Source organism: Coregonus lavaretus, assembly GCF_964263955.1.
Source record: "Coregonus lavaretus genome assembly, chromosome: 17".
NCBI lineage: Eukaryota > Metazoa > Chordata > Actinopteri > Salmoniformes > Salmonidae > Coregonus > Coregonus lavaretus.
In genome coordinates, this window is record NC_140004.1 from 44,038,686 (window position 1) to 44,064,222 (window position 25,537).

At 41.9% G+C, this 25,537-nt stretch overlaps 3 protein-coding genes across 3 annotated transcripts; 1 reads left to right on the forward strand and 2 right to left on the reverse strand.

Annotated features, from left to right (window-relative positions):
* Positions 1–553: 553 nt before the first annotated feature.
* LOC311144738 (perforin-1-like) lies at positions 554–1,264 on the forward strand (the record flags this gene model as incomplete). The annotated part of the gene is made up of 3 exons (XM_084180834.1): positions 554–593; positions 711–830; positions 1,109–1,264. Exons 2-3 carry the CDS (start codon positions 738–740, stop codon positions 1,262–1,264), a joined length of 249 nt encoding a protein of 82 aa, XP_084036960.1. The 5' UTR covers positions 554–593; positions 711–737.
* Positions 1,265–11,744: 10,480 nt separating this feature from the next.
* Positions 11,745–15,273, reverse strand: LOC311144492 (perforin-1-like). Its single transcript, XM_084180517.1, has 5 exons — positions 15,248–15,273; positions 13,718–13,768; positions 12,797–12,959; positions 12,204–12,323; positions 11,745–12,000 (listed from the first exon to the last, which is right to left on the reverse strand). The coding sequence occupies exons 2-5, from the start codon at positions 13,729–13,731 to the stop codon at positions 11,845–11,847; spliced, it is 453 nt and encodes a 150-aa protein (XP_084036643.1). The 5' UTR covers positions 13,732–13,768; positions 15,248–15,273; the 3' UTR covers positions 11,745–11,844.
* A 4,524-nt stretch (positions 15,274–19,797) lies between these two features.
* LOC311144592 (perforin-1-like) lies at positions 19,798–22,969 on the reverse strand. Its single transcript, XM_084180626.1, has 4 exons — positions 22,946–22,969; positions 20,832–20,994; positions 20,237–20,356; positions 19,798–20,053 (listed from the first exon to the last, which is right to left on the reverse strand). The coding sequence occupies exons 2-4, from the start codon at positions 20,982–20,984 to the stop codon at positions 19,898–19,900; spliced, it is 429 nt and encodes a 142-aa protein (XP_084036752.1). The 5' UTR covers positions 20,985–20,994; positions 22,946–22,969; the 3' UTR covers positions 19,798–19,897.
* Between the last annotated feature and the right edge of the window lie 2,568 nt (positions 22,970–25,537).

The window sequence follows — 25,537 nt, forward strand, 5'->3', positions numbered from 1 at the left end:
CCTGTCTCTCTTTCCCTCTCTCTTTCTTTCTCTTTCTATCTCTCTCTTTCTCTCTCTCTTTCTCTCTCTCTCTTTCAATGCTCTCTCTCCATCTCTCTCTCTCCCTGTCTCTCTTTCCCTCTCTCTTTCTCTCTCGCTTTCTCTCTCTGTGTCGCTGTCTGTCTCTCTCTTCCTCCACTGACTGATCTCTTACTAAAGATAATACATCCTGATCTTTCAAGTTTGTAGTGTTAGTTTAAAGCTCTTATGGACACCCATCTGACATGTTTACATCTTCCTCTCCTCTCCTCTCCTCTCCTCTCCTCTCCTCTCCTCTCCTCTCCTCTCCTCTCCTCTCCTCTCCTCTCCTCTCCTCTCCTCTCCTCTCCTCTCCTCTCCTCTCCTCTCCTCTCCTCTCCTCTCCTCTCCTCTTCTCTCTCCTCTCTCTCAGACAGTGTACCATGGCCTCTCTCTCTCTGTCCCTGGGTCTGCTGGTGCTATGCACCCTGGCTCTTGTACATTGTGGCCCGTATGACGACCGCGTCAGGGTGTGGGGCATTAGTGCCACCAACCTGAAAGGAGACTTCCTCTCCCAACCAGACCCCTACGTCAAGGTGAATTTATTCATTTATTTAACCTTTATTTAACCAGAACAGTCAGTTAATGAAACGTTGATATTTAATAAAAAACGTTTAATAATAAAAGTCTACTGACAACATTATCTTCCTTAGGTGTGGTGCGGCCCAGCCTTCGGTGGCATGACCAGCATTCTGAAGAACCAGGCCAACCCCACCTGGCCCGGCGAGTTCAACTTCCTAGACGTCATCCACAAGTCTGTCCTGAAGCTAGAGGTGAGTTTCCCCCCTTACTATGCAAAGTGCTTTGAGCAATGGAAAAGCAGTTTGTAAATCCAATCAATTATGATGATGATGATGATGAGTAAGAGGAGGAGGAAGACAGGTAGGACAAGGAGGATGAGGAGGAGAAGGAGAATTATGAGTATTATTTATTAGTATTATTATTATTATTTATTTTGTATTTTTATTATTATTGTTATTAGTATTGTTATTATTAATAAATTAATAAATATTTATGATGTTTTATTTATTATTGTAATTATTATTATTAGGTGTGGGATGATAACGTCGGACCAGATCACCGCCTGGGAACCTGCACCACCACCATCTACCCAGGAACACACATCGAGACCTGCCACCTGAAGAAAGGCACCGTCTACTACACCTACACCTACCAGAAGGAACAGCAGCAACAGAAGGATGGTTAGATTGTAACCTATGACCTAGTGTCTGATTGGTTCTCTCACCATGTCACTCATGTATTCACTTCCGTATAGCATCAATTAAAAAAACGTGCTTTACAGCAAGATGGTCTCAGTCTGGCTTTATCATGTTATTTTATTGTTTTATGCTTTCTCAGAAGATGTCTTAGTGTCCTGCGTCAGTGTGTAGCGGTAGGACGGAGTCAGGTGCAGGACACAGAACTTAGTCAACGACGTACTTTACTTGTCACAAGTAAATAAACATATCTTCCAAGCAGGGAAGAAAATACAGACTCACATGACAACAAAACAACGAACAATCACGCACAACACAATGAGGGAACCAGAGGGTAAAATAGGGAAACAAATTATCATAATTGGAACCAGGTGTGTGCAATATAGACAAAACAAGTAGAACAAAAAAACATAGATCGGTGGCAGCTAGTACTCCGATGACAACGAACGCCAAAGCCTGCCCGAGCAAGGAGGAGGAGCAGCCTCGGCTGAATTCATGACAGAACCCCCCCATTGACGCGCGGATCCAGCCATGCGCCGACACCGGCCTCGGGGACGGCCATGAGGATGCGGAGCAGGGCTAGTCGGATGACGACGGTGGAAATCCCTCAACAGGGATGGATCGAGGATGTCCCTCCTAGGAACCCAGCACCGTTCCTCCTGACCGTACCCCTCCCACTCCACAAGATACTGCAGGCCCCCCACCCGACGCCTCGAATCCAGGATGGAACGGACCGAGTACGCCGGTGCCCCCTCGATGTCCAGTGGGGGCGGAGGGGCCTCCCGCACCTCAGACTCTTGGAGCGGACCAGCTACCACCGGCCTGAGGAGAGACACATGGAACGAGGGGTTAATGCGGTAATCAGGAGGGAGCTGAATCCTATAACAAACCTCGTTCAATCTCCTCAAGACTTTAAATGGCCCCACAAACAGCCGACCCAGCTTCCGGCAGGGCAGGCGAAGGGGCAGGTTTTGGGCTGAGAGCCAGACCCGGTCCCCCGTTGCATACATCGGGGCCTCACTGCGGTGGCGGTCGGCGCTCGCCTTCTGTCGCCTGATAGCCCGTTGCAGGCGTACATGGGCAGCGTTCCAGGTTTCCTCCGAGCGCTGAAACCATTAATCCACCGCAGGTGCCTCGATCTGGCTCTGATGCCACGGTGCCAGGACCGGCTGATAACCTAGTACACACTGAAATGGAGACAGGTTAGTGGAGGAGTGGCGGAGGGAGTTTTGGGCCATCTCTGCCCAGGGGATGTAAACCGACCAATCCCCTGTGCGGTCCTGGCAATAGGACCTCAGAAACCTACCCACATCCTGGTTTACTCTCTCCACCTGCCCATTACTCTCATGTCAGGCTGATCAAAACCCCCAGATGGTCCATGAACGCCCTCCAGACCCTTGATGTGAACTGGGGACCCCGATCAGACACTATATCCTCAGGTACACCGTAGTGCCGGAAGACGTGAGTAAACAGGGCCTCCGCAGTCTGTAAGGCCGTAGGGAGACCGGGCAAAGGAATGAGACGGCAGGACTTAGAAAACCGATCCACAATGACTAAGATCGTGGTATTCCCTTGTGACGGGGGGAGGTCCGTAACGAAATCCACCGATAGGTGTGACCACGGCCGTTGTGGAACGGGTAAGGGTTGTAATAGGCCTACCCGAGCAAGGAGGAGGAGCAGCCTCGGCTGAATTCGTGACACTTAGATTGGGCCATAGAATATTAAAAGGGATAAATCAATATTTCTACTAGATTTTAGATTTTATGTCAAAGCTTTTTACCATTTAACATTTACCTTTTACAGTAGACCATTATTGTGCTTAAATTTGCGCGTAATATAACTTTTTGTTATTCTTAGGTTTGGCCTTCATTCATAATCAGAATATCAGATAAATACAAAACTTTTGACAGTCCTGTACGTCACAAAACCGTACACAGTTTGGTTTAGAGACATCACTGAGAAAGGACCAGCTGTGGGTCTCCATGTGGGGGTGGGGGGGTTGGTATAATTATATGACTGGGTAAGGTCCTTATAAAGGGGGTCATTTCCCTATGGTGATAATTATGTCCGTATGTTATGCCATTACAGTGCATTCGGAAAGTATTCAGACCCCTTACAGCCTTATTCTAAAATTGATTAAATTGTTTTTTTCCCTCATCAATCTACACACAATACCCCATAATGACAAAGCAAAAACAGTTATTTAGAAATGTTTGCAAATGTAAAAAAATGAATAATATGAAATATCACATTTACATAATTATTCAGACCCTTTACTCAGTACTGTGACTTGTTTCAGGAAACTAGGCGTATGTCGCGCATCACTACTTCACAGGAGCGCCATTTGAACGTAACCTTTTTTTTTTATCAAAATGTGTTTTTTGGCAGAAATGCCTTCTGGAACATTTCATGTGCCTTAATAACAAACTCATATTCCATCTGTAAATATGAATATGATTGTTAAATTATGAGCCTAGTTGGTTTAGCCCTGGAAAAAGACATCAACCTTCCCGCTAGCAATGATTGGCTGAAATAATGACTGGGCTGGACATGCCGAAAGATGAGTTCAGATTGGTCTGCCATGTAGCATGCTTCTGTCTATAATATGAGCTGGTCAATACGTGTAGCTAATCCTTTCTAACTCTGCTTTTTTGAAAGATATAAGTAGTAGAAATGCATAAGTGTTGCTCTCCACTTTCTGGAGGATGATAGCTAAGGAGATCAAGAAAATTCTGCCGTTTGATTGCAAATATGCAGACGAATCCGAAAAGAGAACACACGAAGGCTGTTGTATAAAACACCTGTCTCCGGATAACATTTACATTTTAGTCATTTAGCAGATGCTCTTATCCAGAGCGACTTACAGTTAGTGAGTGCATACATTTTTTCATACTGGCCCCCCGTGGGAAACGAACCAACAACACTGGTGTTGCAAGCGCCATGCTCTACCAACTGAGCTACACGGGATTACATCTTCAAACTAAGGGCAACCATGGCATCCGTGACAGAGAGGGAGAAGCGTCCATCCATGTATACGGGTAAGAGAGTCTAGATACATTTTCAGATATGACACATTTCTAATTTTGTCAAAAAGTCGTTTTCATTTCAAGTTAAAGTGTAAAAAAAAAGCGTCCCAACACAACATAGAATGTACAGATAGTTCCTATCACATAAATACAAGCAAAATCAATATTCAAAATACAAGTTGTACAAATAATAATGATATTATGTAAAACCTATTAATAATGACATGAATAACATTAATAATGACATGAATAACATTTATGGCAGTTAAACCTAATGTTAGCTAGCTAACATTGAACCTGGTGGGTTAGCTACCTGCAGATTCATGCGAGTTGAGTTGGGATTATGGTTCATTGTTTAGCTAGCTAGCTACATGTCTGAACAAAAGACTCCACTATGCAAGTAACTATTTCAATAGAATGTTTATGATGCCACTGTGACAACTGTTGATAGACGTAGCAGGTAAATTAGCTCTGGCTATCTACTCCGATTTCAGAGCACTCTCGTCTGAGGGTGCCAGAGCGCAGAATAACTGACAAATTTACGAAAGCTCAACACCTGTTGAATATTTATTTATTTATTTTATTTAACCTTTATTTAACCAGGTAAGCCAGTTGAGAACAAGTTCTCATTTACAACTGCGACCTGGCCAAGATAAAGCATAGTAGTGCGATAAAAACAACAACACAGAGTTACATATGTGGTAAAAAAACATAAAGTCAAAAAATACAACACAAAATATATATACAGTGTGTGAAAATGTAGCAAGTTATGGAGGTAAGGCAATAAATAGGCTATAGTGCAAAATATTTACAATTAGTATTAACACTGGAATGCTAGATGTGCAAGAGATTATGTGCAAATAGAGATACTGGGGTGCAAAAGAGCAAAATAAATAACAATATAGGGATGAGGTAGTTGGGTGGGCTAATTTCAGATGGGCTGTGTACAGGTGCAGTGATCGGTAAGGTGCTCTGACAACTGATGCTTAAAGTTAGTGAGGGAGATAAGAGTCTCCAGCTTCAGAGATTTTTGCAATTCGTTCCAGTCATTGGCAGCAGAGAACTGGAAGGAATGGCGGCCAAAGGAGGTGTTGGCTTTGGGAATGACCAGTGAGATATACCTGCTGGAGCGCAGACTACGGGTGGGTGCTGCTATGGTGACCAATGAGCTAAGATAAGGCGGGGATTTGCCTAGCAGTGATTTATAGATGGCCTGGAGCCAGTGGGTTTGACGACGAACATGTAGTGAGGACCAGCCAACAAGAGCGTACAGGTCACAGTGGTGGGTAGTGTATGGGGCTTTGGAGACAAAACGGATGGCACTGTGATAGACTACATCCAATTTGCTGAGTAGAGTGTTGGAGGCTATTTTGTAAATGACATCGCCGAAGTCAAGGATCGGTAGGATAGTCAGTTTTACGAGGGCATGTTTGGCAGCATGAGTGAAGGAGGCTTTGTTGCGAAATAGGAAGCCGATTCTAGATTTTACTTTGGATTGGAGATTCTTAATGTGAGTCTGGAAGGAGAGTTTACAGTCTAACCAGACACCTAGGTATTTGTAGTTGTCCACATACTCTAGGTCAGACCCGTCGAGAGTGGTGATTCTAGTCGGGTGGGCGGGTGCCAGCAGCGTTCGATTGAAGAGCATGCATTTAGTTTTACTAGTGTTTAAGAGCAGTTGGAGGCTACTGAAGGAGTGTTGTATGGCATTGAAGCTCGTTTGGAGGTTTGTTAACACAGTGTCCAATGAAGGGCCAGATGTATACAAAATGGTGTCGTCTGCGTAGAGGTGGATCTGAGAGTCACCAGCAGCAAGAGCGACATCATTGATATACACGGACAAAAGAGTCGGCCCAAGAATTGAACCCTGTGGCACCCCCATAGAGACTGCCATAGGTCCAGACAACAGGCCCTCCGATTTGACACACTGAACTCTATCTGAGAAGTAGTTGGTGAACCAGGCGAGGCAGTCATTTGAGAAACCAAGGCTATTTAGTCTGCCAATAAGAATGCGGTGGTTGACAGAGTCGAAAGCCTTGGCCAGGTCGATGAAGATGGCTGCACAGTACTGTCTATTATCGATCGCGGTTATAATATCGTTTAGGACCTTGAGCGTGGCTGAAGTGCACCCATGACCAGCTCGGAAACCGGATTGCATAGCGGAGAAGGTACGGTGGGATTCTAAATGGTCGGTGATCTGTTTGTTAACTTGGCTTTCAAATACTTTCGAAAGGCAGGGCAGGATGGATATAGGTCTGTAACAGTTTGGATCTAGAGTGTCACCCCCTTTGAAGAGGGGGATGACCGCGGCAGCTTTCCAATCTCTGGGGATCTCAGACGTTACGAAAGAGAGGTTGAACAGACTACTAATAGGGGTTGCGACAATTTCGGCGGCTAGTTTTAGAAAGAAAGGGTCCAGATTGTTTAGCCCAGCTGATTTGTAGAAGTCCAGATTTTGCAGCTCTTTCAGAACATCAGCTGTCTGAATTTGTGTGAAGGAGAAGCGGGGGGGGGGGGGGGGGGGGGCATGGGCAAGTTGCAGCGGAGGGTGCAGAGTTGGTGGCCGGGGTAGTGGTAGCCAGGTGGAAAGCATGGCCAGCCGTAGCAAAATGCTTGTTGAAATTCTCGATAATTGTAGATTTATCGGTGGTGAAAGTGTTTCCTAGCCTCAGTGCAGTGGGCAGCTGGGAGGAAGTGCTCTTATTCTCCATGGACTTTACAGTGTCCCAAAACTCTTTGGAGTTAGTGCTACAGGATGCAAATTTCTGTTTGAAAAAGTTAGCCTTTGCTTTCCTGACTGCTTGTGTATATTGGTTCCTAACTTCCCTGAAAAGTTGCATATCGCGGGGGCTATTTGATGCTAATGCAGTACGCCACAGGATGTTTTTGTGCTGGTCAAGGGCAGTCAAGTCTGAGGAGAACCAGGGGCTATATCTGTTCTTAGTTCTGTATTTTTTGAATGGGGCATGTTTATTTAAGATTGAGAGGAAATTACTTTTAAAGAACAACCAGGCATCCTCTACTGACGGAATGAGATCTATATCCATCCAGGATACCTGGGCCAGGTCAATTAGGAAGGCCTGTTCGCTAAAGTGTTTTAGGGAGCGTTTGACAGTGATGAGGGGTGGTCGTTTGACCGCGGACCCGTTACGGACGCAGGCAATAAGGCAGTGATCGCTGAGATCCTGGTTGAAGACAGCGGAGGTGTATTTAGAGGGTAAGTTAGTCAGGATGATATCTATGAGGGTACCCATGGTTACGGATTTAGGGTTGTACCTGGTAGGTTCGTTGATAATTTGCGTGAGATTGAGGGCATCTAGTTTGGATTGTAGGATGGCCGGGGTATTAAGCATATCCCGGCCATCCTACATATAAGACAAGTCTATGTCCTGGAAAGTTTGGCTTTTGTTTACAACGCCATTCTAGTCAAATATCGCATATTGAGCAGCAACTGTCCCGATTTCGGGACACTGATCTAGTAGAGGTTTTAAAATACACATAAAACACGTTTGACTTTTACTTTAGGAGATACTCAAAGAGTTGACTGAGTGGGTAACTTTGTATCTTTCAGTCCTGTGTGTCCTTGGCAGGCAGGTAAACAGTCTCTGAAGGGGGACTTTAACAGGGACACTGCAAAGTCCAGGCACAGGTTGTCTTTGCTCATGAAGTGAGGGCAGTGATAGTATGTTTAGTCCATCCATCCATGATCCTTGGTATTCCGTGCTGAAGATGATTCTCAAGATGGCCACCATATTATTTTATTTATTAATTTTTTTGCTAAGGGCCCCCCTCCAGATACCACATGCAGCAGCTGCTCGTCCTGGGGTACACATAAAACAAATACATGACTACAGTAAGTACAGAACATTAATAGATGACTACAGTAAGTACAGAACATTAATAGATGACTACAGTAAGTACAGAACATTAATAGATGACTACAGTAAGTACAGAACATTAATAGATGACTACAGTAAGTACAGAACATTAATACATGACTACAGTAAGTACAGAACATTAATAGACAAGAACAACATATTATATTAAATTCAAAATAAAAAATTAAATAAAAGTAATATATATATAGGGAAGACACCAAGAGACAACAAAAATACTATTTACACACTATTCATATATATAAATGTTCATATTCTTAAATACAGTAAAGTTACATTAGATCTTTAGAAAGATGAGAGGCACTGTGATACAATATGTTCTTTATCTGTTTTTTAAAGCTAAACTTGCATTTTTTCTGAGTAACCTCTGGTGGCAGAACATTTATGTAACAGTGGTAGTAGTGTATAAGGCCCAAAGTCATTACTGTAGTAGGAGGAAAGGAAGCTGGGAAAGGAGGCAAGGAATCTAGGACAGGAGGAGAGAAAGGAAGTTAGGAAAGGATAGGAGGAAAGAGAGCTAGGAAAGCAAAGTGGAGGAAAGGCAGGAAAGGGATCAAGGAATGGAAGCTAGGAAAGAAAGAATGGAAGATAGGAAAGACCAAGAAATGGAAGCTAGGAAAGGGAGCTAGGAAAGGAGAAATTGGAAGGGAACTAGGAAAGAAGGAGAGAAGAGGAAGCCAGGGGAGGAAAGGGAGGCAAGTAAAGGAGGAAAGTAAAGGAAGCGAGGGAAGTAAAGGGAGCAAGGAAAGAGAGTTAGGAAATGATAGGAGAAAATAGAGCTAGGAAAACAAAGGAGGGGAGGAAAGGAAGGAAAGGGATCAACGAAAGCAAGCTAGGAAAGACGGAAATGAAGATGCCAAACAGATACGTTTCTAAAACAGTGGAGGCTCCTCAGAGGAGGAAGGAGAGGACCATCCTCCTCAGTGAATTTCATACATACAAAAATTGTGAAACATGAATACAAATATACTAAATATATTCGCATGTCACCAAATAATTGATTAAAACACACTATTTTGCAATAACAGTCGCCTCAACAGAACTCTGTAGGGTAGCACCATCGTGTAGCCAGAGGACAGCTAGTATCGATCCTCCTCTGGGTACATTGACTTCAATACAAAACCTTCCATAGACTTACACAGTAATTATGACATCCTCCAACCTATCAGAGCTCTTGCAACATGAACTGACATGTTGTCCACCCAATCAAAGGATCAGAGAATGAATCAGGTACTGAAAGCATAAGCTACAATAAGCTAGCACCGCAGTGCATAATATATGGTGAGTAGTTGACTCAAAGTGAGAGAAACACAATATTTAAACCGTTTTTAACAAATGTTTTTATTTAAAAAATGAAGGAGAAGCAAGAGAGAGAAAGAGAGAGAGCGAGACAGCTAGCTGTATTTCATTGTATTATTTTTCACTTTTACTTTGCTAGTGAATGCAGCTAGCAAGTTTAGCCGACACAAACCCCGGCTTAAACAGAGAGGGATGCTATGTTAGCTAGCTGGCTATGGCTATCCAACACTGGAACTCTTCCAAGTCAAGGTAAGATTTTGGTTTGATTAATTTATTGCCACCAGGGCCCACCGGTGTAACTACTAAACTGCTTGCTGACTGTATATTCTACTGCGTGATTGTAGCGGGTTTACTAACGCATTAGTTTTAGTAGCTATGTTGACTATGGCATTAGCTAATATGATGACAACGATTTAGGCTGTGTGTAGCGGTTAGCAGTTATGATATGAAGGTTTGGCTTGGAAAGGTTTTTTCGCCTGGTCACAGACAGCTGATGTGTTGTGCACCGAAGTCCACAAGCGAAGGGAAAAGGTGAGAGGAGGAGAGCGCGTAGATGCGAGAAGGAATTATAAAACGAGCAAAATGTTAATGCTGTTTGTATGCGGCTGCTATGAAACTGAACTGTGTTTGCATGTGAACAGGACGGTATTCATTCCACCGATTCTTTTGAAAAAAACGTTTCTTTGAAAAAACGTTTCTTAAACGGAAGCAAACGGAACGAAATGGGGATAAACATATTTGAATTTGTCCAATAGAAATCTCCTTTGCAACTGTTGGACTAATGATTACACTCTAGATCCGCTAGATGCAGGCAAGAGTGTGAAAGGCGGTATTGAATGTGTCACTGTCTGTCACCTTGATTAAGCAATGCTACGTCATACCGGCCGAATTTCTGCCTGCTTGAATGGCAATAGCTCAGATACACATGAAATGACCCAGGGAATCGATAGAACATCACTCAGAGATGCACAAAAACAATATAACCTTAAAAATCTTTACCTTAAGATAACATAAGGACGTTATTATTTCCCTTTATAAGCACCTTACCCAGGCACACCGTCATAGACATAACAACCCCCCACACGAATACTGTACCAACCACCCGGACACATTCGCCAAGAGGCAATGGAGACCCACAGCTGGTCCGTCCTCAGTAAAGTCTCTAAACCAAACTGTATAGGGTCTTGTGACGTACAGTCCTGTCAAAAGTTTTGAAGTTTTTAACTGCTGATTATGAAAGAAGGCCAAACCTTTGAATAAACAAAGGCTATTAGTAAGTCGTTCTGAATAAGAGCGTCTGCTAAAGGACTCAAAAGTGAATGTAATTCTCTGCTCTCAGCTGTTTTGCTGTTCAAGAACATCCATTAGATAGTCAACAGAAACCACCTGTTGTTGGAAAGCGTTCTCTCACCCCATATTCAAAACCCACCTCAGGGACAGATGAAGAGTGTTGGGCCAATATTCCCAAAGCATCTCATAGTAGTAGTTCTGATCTAGGATCTGTCCATATAATATTATTCATTATGATCTGAAGACTAAAACTGATCCTAGATCGGCAACCCTACTCTGATGTGGATACTGGCCCTGATCTGGGCCCGTAATCATAAAGCGTCTTCATAAAAGATGATCTACGATCAGTTTAGCTTTTTAGATCACATGTGAAACGGTAAGTATATCGGAGTGCTCCCTGACAACGTTGTGGTTGTGCTGATGGTGGTGTTGCAGCTTCCCAGCATGTCATCCCAGGTTGGATCCTTAAGATAACATACAGTAACATAACTGTTCCCCTTTATAAGGACCTTACCCAGGCATCCTGTCATAAACATACCAACCCCCCTTTACACATACTGTACCAACCACCGTACACATTGCAAAGAGGCAATGGAGACCCACAGCTGGTCCGTTCTCAGTGATGTCTCTAAACCAAACTAAATACGGTTTTGTGACGTACAGTACTGTCAACAGTTTTGTATTTATCTGATACGCTGATTAGGAATGAAGGCCAAAGCTTAGAATAACAAAAAGTTATATTAAGCTCAAGTTTAAGCACAATAATGGTTTACTGTAAAAGGTAAATGTTGAATTGTAAAAAGCTTTGACATAAAATCTCAAATCTAGCAGAAATATTGATTTATCCCTTTTAATATTCTATGGACCAATCTAAGACATCTTCTGGGAAAGCATAAAACAATAAAATAACATAAAAAATATGTTATAAAAAAAAAAAATTAAGCCAGACTGAGACCATCTTGCCGTAAAGCATGTTTTTTTTTCTTGATGCTATAAGGAAGTGAATACATGAGTGACAGGGTGAGAGAACCAATCAGATAGAAGGTCATAGGTTACAATCTAATCATCATTCTGTTGCTGGTATTCCTTCTGGTAGGTGTAGGTGTAGTAGACGGTGCCTTTCTTCAGGTGGCAGGTCTCGATGTGTGTTCCTGGGTAGATGGTGGTGGTGCAGGTTCCCAGGCGTTCATCTGGTCCGACGTTATCATCCCACACCTAATAATAATTACATTAATTATAATAATAAATACAAATATCATAATAATTCATCATAATCATATTTATCATATTAATAATAATATTACTCATAATTATCCTCCTCCTCCTCCTCCTCCTCTTCCTCTTCCTCATCATCATAATTTATTGGATATACAAACTGCTTTTACATTGATCAAAGCACTCCATTGCTCAAAACTCACCTCGAGCTTCAGGACAGAGTCGTCGATGATGTCTAGGAAGTTGAACTCGCCGGGCCAGTTGGGGTTGGCCTGGTTATTCAGAATGCTGGACATGCCACCGAAGGCTGGGCCACACCACACCTAAGGAAGTTAATGTTGTCAGTAGACTTTTATTATTAAACATGTTTTATTATGATTGTGCTTTAATACTCAATGATTTTTTATGTATGTATAGTTGGCTCACTTGGATGAGGAACCTCTATATGTATTTTAAAATGCATTCATTCATTATTTTGTTTGTTTGTTTGTTCATTCATTTGTTCGTTTTTTTGTTCATTCACCTAACAAGTAACAAGCCAATCACTGACATTTTCATGGTCACACGTCACTGTAGCCTACTTGATATCCAAACAAATGACTGCTGACTGTCTACTGTTTGTGGTTGATTATTGCTGTGTCTCTGTCCTTTTGTGTTATGATGCCTGTCCTGTCTGTAACATTACTGTACTTCTTCTGTTTTACCACCCCACCTGCCAGTCCCTCATTGTAAATAACAATGTTTCATTAACTGACTGTTCTGGTTAAATAAAGGTTAAATAAATGAATAAATTCACCTTGACGTAGGGGTCTGGCTGGGAGAGGAGGTCTCCTTTCAGGTTGGTGGCACTAATGCCCCACACCCTGACGCGGTCGTCATACGGGCCACATTGTACAAGAGCCAGGGTGCATAGCACCAGCAGACCCAGGGACAGAGAGAGAGAGGCCATGGTACACTGTCTGAGAGAGAGGAGAGGAGAGGAGAGGAGAGGAGAGGAGAGGAGAGGAGAGGAGAGGAGAGGAGAGGAGAGGAGAGGAGAGGAGAGGAGAGGAGAGGAGAGGAGAGGAGAGGAGAGGAGGGGAGGGGAGAGGAGAGGAGGGGAGGGGAGGGGAGAGGAGAGGAGAGGAGAGGAGAGGAGGATGTAAACATGTCAGATGGGTGTCCATAAGAGCTTGAAACTAACACTACAAACTGTATTCTGACAGGAGTAAAAATAGAGGTGAAAGATCAGGACATATTATCAGTATTATGAGATTAGTTCGTGTAAGAAGAGAGAGAGATAGACAGATAGAGAGAGAGAGAGAGACAGCGACTCAGAGAGTGAGAGAGAGGGAAAGAGAGAGAGAGAGCGACTCAGAGATAGAGAGAGATAAAGAGAGAGAGACAGCGACTCAGAGAGAGAGAGAGAGGGAGAGAGAGAGAGACAGCGACTCAGAGATAGAGAGAGATAAAGAGAGAGAGACAGCGACTCAGAGATAAAGAGATATAGAGAGAGAGAGAGAGAGAAAGTGTCTGGTGCTTCTGTCACCAACCAACCAAGGTGGGCCTACAGCAGCACCTAGATCTTCTGCACAGATTCTGTCAGACCTGCGCCCTGACAGTGTATCTCAGTTAGACAAAAATAATGGTTTTCCAAAAAGGGTCCAGTTGCCAGGACAACAAATACAAATTCCATCTAGACACCGTTGCCCTAAAGCACACAAAAAACTATACATACCTCGGCCTAAACATCAGCGCCACAGGTAACTTCCACAACGCTGTGAATGATCTGAGAGACAAGGCAAGAAGGGCCTTCTATGCCATCAAAAGTAACATAAAATTTGACATACCAATTAGGATTTGGCTAAAAATACTTGAATCAGTTATAGAACCCATTGCCCTTTATGTAGCTCAGTTGGTAGAGCATGGCGCTTGCAATGCCATGGTTGTGGGTTCGATTCCCATGGGGGACCAGTATGAAAATGTATGACCAGTATGAAGTATGCACTCACTAACTGTAAGTCGCTCTGGATAAGAGCGTCTGCTAAATGACTAAAATGTAAAAAAATGTAATGGTTGTGAGGTCTGGGGTCCGCTCACCAACCAAGAATTCATCAAATGGGGCAAACACCAAATTGAGACTCTGCATGCAGAATTCTGCAAAAGTATCCTCCATGTACAACGAAAAACACCAAATAATGCATGCAGAGCAGAATTATGCCAATACCCGCTAATTATCAAAATCCAGAAAAGAGCCGTTAAATTCTATAACCACTTAAAAGGAAGCGATTCCCAAACCTTCCATAACAAAGCCATCACCTATAAAGAGATTAACTTGGAGAAGAGTCCCCTAAGCAAGCTGTTCCTAGGGCTCTGTTCACAAACACAAACAGACCCCACAGAGTCCCAGGACAACAACACAATTAGACCCAACCAAATCATGAGAAAACAAAAAAGAGAATTACTTGACACATTGGAAAGAATTAACAAACAAACGGAGCAAACTAGAATGCTATTTGGCTCTAAACAGAGAGTACAGTGGCAGAATACCTGACCACTGTGACTGACCCAAAATGAAGGAAAGCTTTGACTATGTACAGACTCAGTGAGCATAGCCTTGCTATTGAGAAAGGCCACCGTAGGCAGACCTGGCTCTCAAGAGAAGACAGGCTATGTGCACACTGCTCACAAAATGAGGTGGAAACTGAGCTGCACTTCCTAACCTCCTGCCAAATGTATGACCATATTAGAGACACATATTTCCCTCAGATTACAGAGATCCACAAAGAATTCAAAAACAAACCCAGTTTTGATAAACTCTCTTATCTACTTGGTGAAATACCACAGTGTGCCATCACAGCTGCAATATTTGTTATCTGTTGCCACAAGAAAAGGGCAACCAGTGAATAACTAATTCCATTGTAAATAAATCCCATATTTATGTTTACTTATTTTCCCATTTGTATTTTAACTATTTGCACATTGTTACAACACTGTATATATACATAATATGACATTTGAAATGTCTTTATTCTTTTGGAACTTCTGAGTGTACATTTTACTGTTAACATTTATTGTTTATTTCACTTTTGTTTACCATCTACTTCTCTTGCTTTGGCAATGTTAACATACATTTCCCATGCCAATAAAGCCCATTGAATTGAATTGAAAGAGAGAGAGAGAGAGAGAGAGAGAGAGAGAGAGAGAGAGAGAGAGAGAGAGGTAGTAGACGAGAAGAACAGAACCAGAACAACAGATCATGTCTTACCTGTATATCCTTGAGATGGACGTCTGTCTTTCTCTAGTCACCCAACTGCAGACGGTCCTTACTGTGCCATCTTGCTGTTTATAAAGATCTCAGCCCCCCCCATGTGGTATGATGACCCACAGGTGGTATGAAGGACTACTTAGTTACGCATTAACCAATGAGAACACAACCTATATTTTCAAGAGACATGTGGAAACCTAGAAGGTGTAACAAGAAATTATATTTGAAATGCTGATTGAACAAATTATTTTCCAGATCATGTCAAAAGGCCAGTCCAGTGAATAAACAGTTCAATCAAATAAAATTGTATTCGTCACATATGCCGAATACAACAGGTTTAGACCTTACAGTGAAATGCTTACTTACAAGCCCTTAACCAACCATGTAGTATTAAGAAAAATAAGTGTTAAGAAAGTAGTTACTAAAATAAACAAAAGTAAAAAACAAAATAGCAAATAATTAAAGAGCAGCAGTAAAATAACAGTAATGAGGCTAAATACAGTGGGTACCGGTACAGAGTCAAAGTGCGGGGGCACAGGTTAGTCCAGGTAATTGAGGTAATATGTACATGTAGGTAGAGTTAAATTGACTATGCATAGATAATAAACAGAGAATAGCAGCAGATTAAAAGAGGGGGTGGGGGGGGGGGCAATGCAAATAGTCCGGGTAGCCATTTGATTCGCTGTTCAGGAGTCTTATAGCTTGGGGTAGAAGCTGTTAAGAAGCCTCTTGGAGCTAGACTTGGTGCTCCGGTACTGCTTGCCGTGAGGTAGCAGAGAGAACAGTCTATGACTAGGGTGCCTGGAGTCTTTGGCCATTTTTAGGGCCTTCCTCTGACACCGCCTGCTATATAGAGGTCCTGGATGGCAGGAAGATTGGCCCCAGTGATGTACTGGTCCGTACGCACTACCCTCTGTAGTGCCTTGCGGTCGGAGGCCGAGCAGTTGCCATACCATGCGGTGATCCAACCAGTCAGGATGCTCTCGATGGTGCAGCTGTAAAACTTTTTGAGGATCTGAGGACAATATGCAAATATGGATTTATGTGACAGACGATAAAAACAATTTTTTTGTGCAGAAACATTCAGAATGGGGTTGTGATGTTATATGAGTTGTTTTGGATCGTATTCTAACATGCTTTAGACACATTCACATAAATAAAATAAAATAATCAATTCAAATGTTATTGGTCACATACACATATTTAGTATATGTTATTGCGGTTGTAGCGAAATGCTTGTGTTCCTAGCTCCAGCAGTGCAGTAATATCTAACAATAAACAAATCGAAAAGTAAAATAATATACTTTTTTAAATTTTTTATTTAACCTGTATTTAACTTGGCAAGTCAGTTAAGAACAAATTCTTATTTACAATGACGGACTACACCGGCCAAACCCAGACAACGCTGGGCCAATTGTGCGCCGCCCTATGGGAAATGAAGACATATTAGGATGAGCAATGTCGGAGTCCGTAGTATAAATATACACTACCGGTCAAAGGATTTACAACACCTACTCATTCAAGGGGTTTTCTTTATTTTTACTATTTTCTACATTGTAGAAAAATAGTGAAGACATCAAAACTATGAAATAACACATATGGAATCATGTAGTAACCATAAAAGTGTTAAACATATCAAAATATATGTTTTATTTGAGATTCTTCAAATAGCAACCCTTTGCCTTGATAACAGCTTTGCACACTCTTGGCATTCTCTCAACCAGCTTCACCTGGAATGATTTTCCAACAGTCAAAAATCTCCAATATGGACTCCAGACCAAAGGCTTGTGTTTCTTGGCCCAAGCAGGTCTCTTCTTATTATTGGTGTCCTTTAGTTGTGGTTTCTTTGCAGCAATTCGACCATGAAGGCCTGATTCACACAGTCTCCTCTGAACAGTTGATGTTGAGATGTGTCTGTTACTTGAACTCTGTGAACTCCCATAATATGGACTTGGTCTTTTACCACCCCTACCTTGTCACAACACAACTGATTGGCTCAAACGCATTAAGAAGGAAATAAATTCCACAAATTAACTTTAAGAAGGCACACCTGTTAATTGAAATGGATTCTAGGTGACTACCTCATGAAGCTGGTTGAGAGAATGCCAAGAGTGTGCAAAGACCAAGGAAAGGAAGCTAGGAAAGTAGGAAAGGAAAGGTAGCTAGGCAAGTATAGTAGGAATGGGAGCTAGGAAAGCAAAGGAGGGGAGAAAAGAAATGAAATAGAGCCAGGAAAGGAATGCTAGGAAATGAAGCCAGGAAAGGAATGCTAGGAAATGAAGCCAGGAAATGAATGCTAGGAAATGAAGCCAGGAAAGGAATGCTAGGAAATGAAGCCAGGAAAGGAATGCTAGGAAATGAAGCCAGGAAAGGAATGCTAGGAAATGAAGCCAGGAAAGGAATGCTAGGAAATGAAGCCAGGAAAGGAACAGAGAGTAGGAAAGGCGAAGAGGAAAGGAAGTTAGGGAAAAAAAGGGACAAGGAAATTAGGAAAGAAGAATTGAAGCTAGGGAAGGAGGAATGGAAGATGGGAAAGATCAAGGAAAGGAACCCAGGAAAGGAGGAAAGGAACCTAGGAAAGTGAATGAGGAAAGGAAACTAAGAAAGGAGGAAAGTAAAGGAAAATAAGAAAGAATTCTAGGAAATGAGGAACGGGATCTAGAAAAGGAGGAGAGGAAAGGAAGCTAGGGAAGGAAAGGAGTGGAAGCTATGAAAGAGGGAATGGAAGACCAAGAAAAGACCAAGGGCTTTGTCATTATCCAATGGGCTGTCACGTTATTAATGACAATGCTGTGATTATCCAATGGGCTGTCACGTTATTAATGACGATACTGTGATTATCCAATGGGTTGTCTTGTTGTGACTGATACCAATGCCGTCAAACATAATCTTCTTCACAAAGGCCAGGCTCCATCACCTAATCAGTTTGAGATAGTGTAGTAATTTCCCAACAATTTTGATCAATTCTCTATCAGCCATCAATAACTACCTTGCTTGAATAAAGTCAAATTCTGCCTCAGTAGTGTCGTTGTACAAGCAGGGGAGACGCAACCTGGATATCATACCATTGGCAAACACGCACGCACGCACGCACACGCACACGCCGAAGATCCTGAGGAATGACCTCACATCTCAGTCAGGCATGTGGAGACATACCGTCATACCATCCTCGTTGGCTCATTGTAATCCCAAAATAAATGTGTAAAGTGATACAAATAAAAGTAGCTATTAGTTGTAGAAGACATTTTATAGATAAAAGTATAAGTAGCATGCTTTTCTCCTTCCAGAAAACAACAGCTGATTCAAAGGGGGTGAGGTGGATTTTAAAACACTTCCGAGCTAGAAGCTGAAAGGATACTCTAGAACCCAAAAGGATACTCATGGGAATCCTCTGCTGAAGTAGGTAATCCAGGAGGAGAGCAGACTCCTCCTTTCACCTACAAACGAATTAACACTCTCCTCGACCTCTCAACCACTCATTAGTTTTCCCGGTCACTGAGATACATTTTATTCCCTGGGAGATTCTCATTTGGGCAAAAGTCTGTCCTCTCCTCGACTCCTCTGTCCTCCTCTGTAAGTCGTTCTGAACAAGAGCGTCTGCTAAATGACTCAAAAGTGAATGTAATTCTCTGCTCTCAGCTGTTTTGCTGTTCAAGAACATCCATTAGACAGTCAACAGAAACCACCTGTTGTTGGAAAGCGTTCTCTCACCCCATATTCAAAACCCACCTCAGGGACAGATGAAGAGTGTTGGGCCAATATCCCCAAAGCATCTCAGAGTAGGAGTTCTGATCTAGGATCTGTCCATATAATATCATTCATTATGATCTGAAGACTAAAACTGATCCTAGATCGGCAACCCTACTCTGATGTGGATACTGGCCCTGATCTGGGCTCGTAATCATAAAGCGTCTTGATAAAAGATGATCTACGATCAGTTTAGCTTTTTAGATCACATGTGAAACGGTAAGTATATCGGAGTGCTCCCTGACAACGTTGTGGTTGTGCTGATGGTGGTGTTGCAGCTTCCCAGCATGTCGTCCCAGGTTGGATCCTTAAGATAACATACAGTAACATAACTGTTCCCCTTCATAAGGACCTTACCCAGGCACCCTGTCATAAACATACCAACCCCCCCCCTTACACATACTGTACCAACCACCGTACACATTGCAAAGAGGCAATGGAGACCCACAGCTGGTCCGTTCTCAGTGATGTCTCTAAACCAAACTAAATACGGTTTTGTGACGTACAGTACTGTCAACAGTTTTGTATTTATCTGATACGCTGATTAGGAATGAAGGCCAAAGCTTAGAATAACAAAAAGTTATATTAAGCTCAAGTTTAAGCACAATAATGGTCTACTGTAAATGGTAAATGTTGAATTGTAAAAATCTTTGACATAAAATCTCAAATCTAGTAGAAATATTGATGTATCTCTTTTAATATTCTATGGACCAATCTAAGACATCTTCTGGGAAAGCATAAAACAATAAAATAACATAAAAAATATGTTATTAAAAAATAAATAAAGCCAGACTGAGACCATCTTGCCGTAAAGCACGTTTTTTTTAATTGATGCTATAAGGAAGTGAATACATGAGTGACAGGGTGAGAGAACCAATCAGACACAATGTCATAGGTTACAATCTAATCATCATTCTGTTGCTGGTGATCCTTCTGGTAGGTGTAGGTGTAGTAGACGGTGCCTTTCTTCAGGTGGCAGGTCTCGATGTGTGTTCCTGGGTAGATGGTGGTGGTGCAGGTTCCCAGGCGTTCATCTGGTCCGACGTTATCATCCCACACCTAATAATAATTACATTAATTATAATAATAAATACAAATATCATAATTATTCATCATAATCATATTTATCATATTAATAATAATATTACTCATAATTATCCTCCTCCTCCTCCTCCTCTTCCTCTTCCTCATCATCATAATTTATTGGATATACAAACTGCTTTTCCATTGATCAAAGCTCACCTCCAGCTTCAGGACAGAGTCGTCGATGATGTCTAGGAAGTTGAACTCGCCGGGCCAGTTGGGGTTGGCCTGGTTCTTCAGAATGCTGCTCATTCCACCGAAGGCTGGGCCGCACCACACCTAAGGAAGTTAATGTTGTCAGTAGACTTTTATTATTAAACATGTTTTATTATGATTGTGCTTTAATACTCAAGGATTTTTTATGTATGTATAGTTGGCTCACTTGGATGAGGAACCTCTATATGTATTTTAAAATGCATTCATTCATTATTTTGTTTGTTTGTTTGTTCATTCATTTGTTAGTTTTTTTGTTCATTCAGCCTAACAAGTAACAAGCCAATCACTGACATTTTCATGGTCACATGTCACTGTAGCCTACTTGATATCCAAACAAATGACTGCTGACTGTCTACTGTTTAGTGGTTGATTATTGCTGTGTCTCTGTCCTTTTGTGTTATGATGCCTGTCCTGTCTGTAACATTATTGTACTTCTTCTGTTTTACCACCCCACCTGCCAGTCCCTCATTGTAAATAACAATGTTTCATTAACTGACTGTTCCGGTTAAATAAAGGTTAAATGAATGAATAAATTCACCTTGACGTAGGGGTCTGGCTGGGAGAGGAGGTCTCCTTTCAGGTTGGTGGCACTAATGCCCCACACCCTGACGCGGTCGTCATACGGGCCACATTGTACAAGAGCCAGGGTGCATAGCACCAGCAGACCCAGGGACAGAGAGAGAGAGGCCATGGTACACTGTCTGAGAGAGAGGAGAGGAGAGGAGAGGAGAGGAGAGGAGAGGAGAGGAGAGGAGAGGAGAGGAGAGGAGAGGAGAGGAGAGGAGAGGAGAGGAGAGGAGAGGAGAGGAGAGGAGAGGAGAGGAGAGGAGAGGAGAGGAGAGGAGAGGAGAGGAAGGGAAGATATAAACATGTCAGATGGGTGTCCATAAGAGCTTGAAACTAACACTACAAACTGCATTCAGACAGGAGTAAAATTTGAGGTGAAAGATCAGGACATATTATCAGTATTATGAGATTAGTCAGTGTAAGAAGAGAGAGAGAGAGAGAGAGAGAGAGAGAGAGAGAGAGAGAGAGATTAGGTGGGAAATTATGTGGAAACTGAGCTGACCATATTAGAGACACATACCTCCCTCAGATTACACAGACCCACAAAAATGTGAAAACAAATATAATTATGTTAAACTCCCATATCTATTGGGTGAAATACCACAGTGTGCAATCACAGCAGCAAGATTTGTGACCTGTTGCCACTTGTGACCTGTTGCCACTTGCCACTTGTCTCTGTTGCCACTTGTCTCTGAGAGACAAGGCAAGAAGGGCCTTCTATGCCATCAAAAGTAACATAAAATTTGACATACCAATTAGGATTTGGCTAAAAATACTTGAATCAGTTATGGAACCCATTGCCCTTTATGTAGCTCAGTTGGTAGAGCATGGCGCTTGCAATGCCAGGGTTGTGGGTTCGATTCCCATGGGGGACCATTATGAAAATGTATGACCAGTATGAAAATAAAAAAATATAAAAAAACGTAATGGTTGTGAGGTCTGGGGTCCGCTCACCAACCAATAATTCATAAAATGGGACAAACACCAAATTGAGACTCATGCAGAATTCTGCAAAAGTATCCTCCATGTACAACGAAAAACACCAAATAATGCATGCAGAGCAGAATTATGCCGATACCTGCTAATTATTAAAATCCAGAAAATATAACCACTTAAAAGGAAGTGATTCCCAAACCTTCCATAACAAATATATCACCTATAAAGAGATTAACTTGGAGAAGAGTCCCCTAAGTAAGCTGGTCCTGGGGCTCTGTTCACAAACACAAACAGACCCCACAGAGCCCCAGGACAACAACACAATTAGACCTAACCAAATCATGAGAAAACAAAAAAGAGAATTACTTGACACATTGGAAAGAATTAACAAAAAAAAACGGAGCAAACTAGAATGCTATTTGGCTCTAAACAGAGAGTACAGTGGCAGAATACCTGACCACTGTGACTGACCCAAAATGAAGGAAAGCTTTGACTATGTACAGACTCAGTGAGCATAGCCCTGCTATTGAGAAAGGCCGCCGTAGGCAGACCTGGCTCTCAAGAGAAGACAGGCTATGTGCATATTAGAGACACATATTTCCCTCAGATTACAGAGATCCACAAAGAATTCGAAAACAAACCCAGTTTTGATAAACTCTCTTATCTACTTGGTGAAATACCACAGTGTGCCATCACAGCAGCAAGATGTGTTATCTGTTGCCACAAGAAAAGGGCAACCAGTGAATAACTAATTCCATTGTAATTACAACCCATATTTATGTTTACTTATTTTCCCATTGGTACTTTAACTATTTGCACATTGTTACAACACTGTATGTATACATAATATGACATTTGAAATGTCTTTATTCTTTTGGAACTTCTGAGTGTAAATTTTACTGTTAATATTTATTGTTTATTTCACTTTTGTTTACTATCTACTTCTCTTGCTTTGGCAATGTTAACATATGTTTCCCATGCCAATAAAGCCCATTGAATTGAATTGAATTGAAAGAGAGAAAGAGAGAGAGAGAGAGAGAGAGAGAGAGAGAGAGAGAGAGAGAGAGAGAGAGAGAGAGAGAGAGAGAGAGAGAGAGAGAGAGGTAGTAGACGAGAAGAACAGAACCAGAACAACAGACAATGTCTTACCTGTATATCCTTGAGATGGACGTCTGTCTTTCTCTAGTCACCCAACTGCTGATGGTCCTTACTGTGCCCTCTAGCTGTTTATAAAGATCCCAGCCCCCCCCCCCCCCCCCCCCCCCAGGTGGTATGATGACCCACAGGTGGTATGTAGGACTACTTAGTGATGAATTAACCAATGAGAACACACCCTATATTACCAGGAGACATATGGAAGCCTATAAGGTGTAACATGAAGTTCTGATTGAACAAATTATTTTCCAGATAATGTCAAAAGGCCAGTCCAGTGAATAAACAGTTCAATCAAATAAAATTGTATTTGTCACATGTGCCGAATACAACAGGTTTAGACCTTACAGTGAAATGTTTACTTACAATCCCTTAACCAACCATGTAGTATTAAGAAAAATAAGTGTTAAGAAAGTATTTACTAAAATAAACAGAAGTAAAAAACAAAATAACAAATAATTAAAGAGCAGCAGTAAAATAACAGTAATGAGGCTAAATACAGTGGGTACCGGTACAGAGTAAAAGTGTGGGGGCACAGGTTAGTCGAGGTAATTGAGGTAATATGTACATGTAGGTAGAGTTAAATTGACTATGCATAGATAGGGGGGGGGGGGGTTCAGGAGTTTTATAGCTTGGGGTAGAAGCTGTTAAGAAGCCTCTTGGAGCTAGACTTGGTGCTCCGGTACTGCTTGCCATGAGGTAGCAGAGAGAACAGTCTATGACTAGGGTGCCTGGAGTCTTTGGCCATTTTTAGGGCCTTCCTCTGACACTGCCTGGTATAGAGGTCCTGGATGGCAGGAAGCTTGGCCCCAGTGATGTACTGGGCCGTACGCACTACCCTCTGTAGTGCCTTGCGGTCGGAGGCCGAGCAGTTGCCATACCATGCGGTGATGCAACCAGTCAGGATGCTCTCGATGGTGCAGCTGTAAAACTTTTTGAGGATCTGAGGACAATATGCAAATATGGATTTATGTGACAGACGATAAAACATTTTGTTTTGTGCAGAAACATTCAGAATGGGATTGTGATGTAATATGAGTTGTTTTGGAGCGTATTCTAACATGCTTTAGACACATTCACATAAATAAAATAAAATAATAAATTCAAATTTTATTGGTCACATACACATATTTAGCAGATGTTATTGCGGTTGTAGCAAAATGCTTGTGTTCCTAGCTCCAGCAGTGCAGTAGTATCTAACAATAAACAAATCGAAAAGTAAAATAATATACTTTTTTTATTTTTTATTTAACCTGTATTTAACTAGGCAAGTCAGTTAAGAACAAATTCTTATTTACAATGACGGCCTACATCGGCCAAACCCGGACAACGCTGGGCCAATTGTGCGCCGCCCTATGGAAAATAAAGAAATATTAGGATGAGCAATGTCGGAGTCCGTAGTATAAATATACACTACCGGTCAAAGGATTTAGAACACCTACTCATTCAAGGGGATTTCGTTATTTTTACTATTTTCTACATTGTAGAAAAATAGTGAAGACATCAAAACTATGAAATAACACATATGGAATCATGTAGTAACCAAAAAACTGTTAAACAAATCCAAATATATGTTATATTTGAGATTCTTCAAATAGCCACCCTTTGCCTTGATGACAGCTTTGCAAACTCTTGGCATTCTCTCAACCAGCTTCACCTGGAATGATTTTCCAACAGTCAAAAATCTCCAATATGGACTCCAGACCAAAGGCTTGTGTTTCTTGGCCCAAGCAAGTCTCTTCTTATTATTGGTGTCCTTTAGTTGTGGTTTCTTTGCAGCAATTCGACCATGAAGGCCTGATTCACACAGTCTCCTCTGAACAGTTGATGTTGAGATGTGTCTGTTACTTGAACTCTGTGAAGCATTTATTTGGGCTGCAATTTCTGAGGCTGGTAACTCTAATGAACTTATCCTCTGCAGCAGAGGTAACTCTGGTTCTTCCTTTCCTGTGGCGGTCCTCATGAGAGCCAGTTTCATCATAGCGCTTAATGGTATTTGCGACTGCACTTGAAGAAACTTTCAAAGTTCTTGACATTTTCCGTATTGATTGACCTTCATGTCATAAAGTAATGATGGACTGTCGTTTCTCTTTGCTTATTTGAGCTGTTCTTCCCATAATATGGACTTGGTCTTTTACCACCCCTACCTTGTCACAACACAACTGATTGGCTCAAACGCATTAAGAAGGAAATAAATTCCACAAATTAACTTTAAGAAGGCACACCTGTTAATTGAAATGGATTCCAGGTGACTACCTCATGAAGCTGGCTGAGAGAATGCCAAGAGTGTGCAAAGACCAACAAAAGGAAGCTAGGAAAGTAGGAAAGGAAAGGTAGCTAGGAAAGGATAGTAGGAATGGGAGCTAGGAAAGCAAAGGAGGGGAGAAAATAAAGGAAATAGAGCCAGGAAAGGAATGCTAGGAAATGAAGCCAGGAAAGGAATGCTAGGAAATGAAGCCAGGAAAGGAATGCTAGGAAATTAATCCAGGAAATGAATGCTAGGAAATGAAGCCAGGAAAGGAATGCTAGGAAATGAAGCCAGGAAAGGAATGCTAGGAAATGAAGCCAGGAAATGAATGCTAGGAAATG

Bases quoted from the DNA above. Each gene is read 5' to 3' on its own strand.
- LOC311144492 (XM_084180517.1), bottom strand. The intron at 12,324-12,796 runs GTGAATTTATTC...TAACTTCCTTAG, and splicing joins AGCCAGACCCCTACGTCAAG to GTGTGGTGTGGCCCAGCCTT. The intron at 12,001-12,203 runs GTGAGTTTTGAG...AATTATTATTAG, and splicing joins ACTCTGTCCTGAAGCTCGAG to GTGTGGGATGATAACGTCGG.
- LOC311144592 (XM_084180626.1), bottom strand. From the start codon at position 20,984: ATGGCCTCTCTCTCTCTGTCCCTGGGTCTGCTGGTGCTATGCACCCTG. The intron at 20,357-20,831 runs GTGAATTTATTC...TAACTTCCTTAG, and splicing joins AGCCAGACCCCTACGTCAAG to GTGTGGTGCGGCCCAGCCTT. The intron at 20,054-20,236 runs GTGAGCTTTGAT...AATTATTATTAG, and splicing joins ACTCTGTCCTGAAGCTGGAG to GTGTGGGATGATAACGTCGG.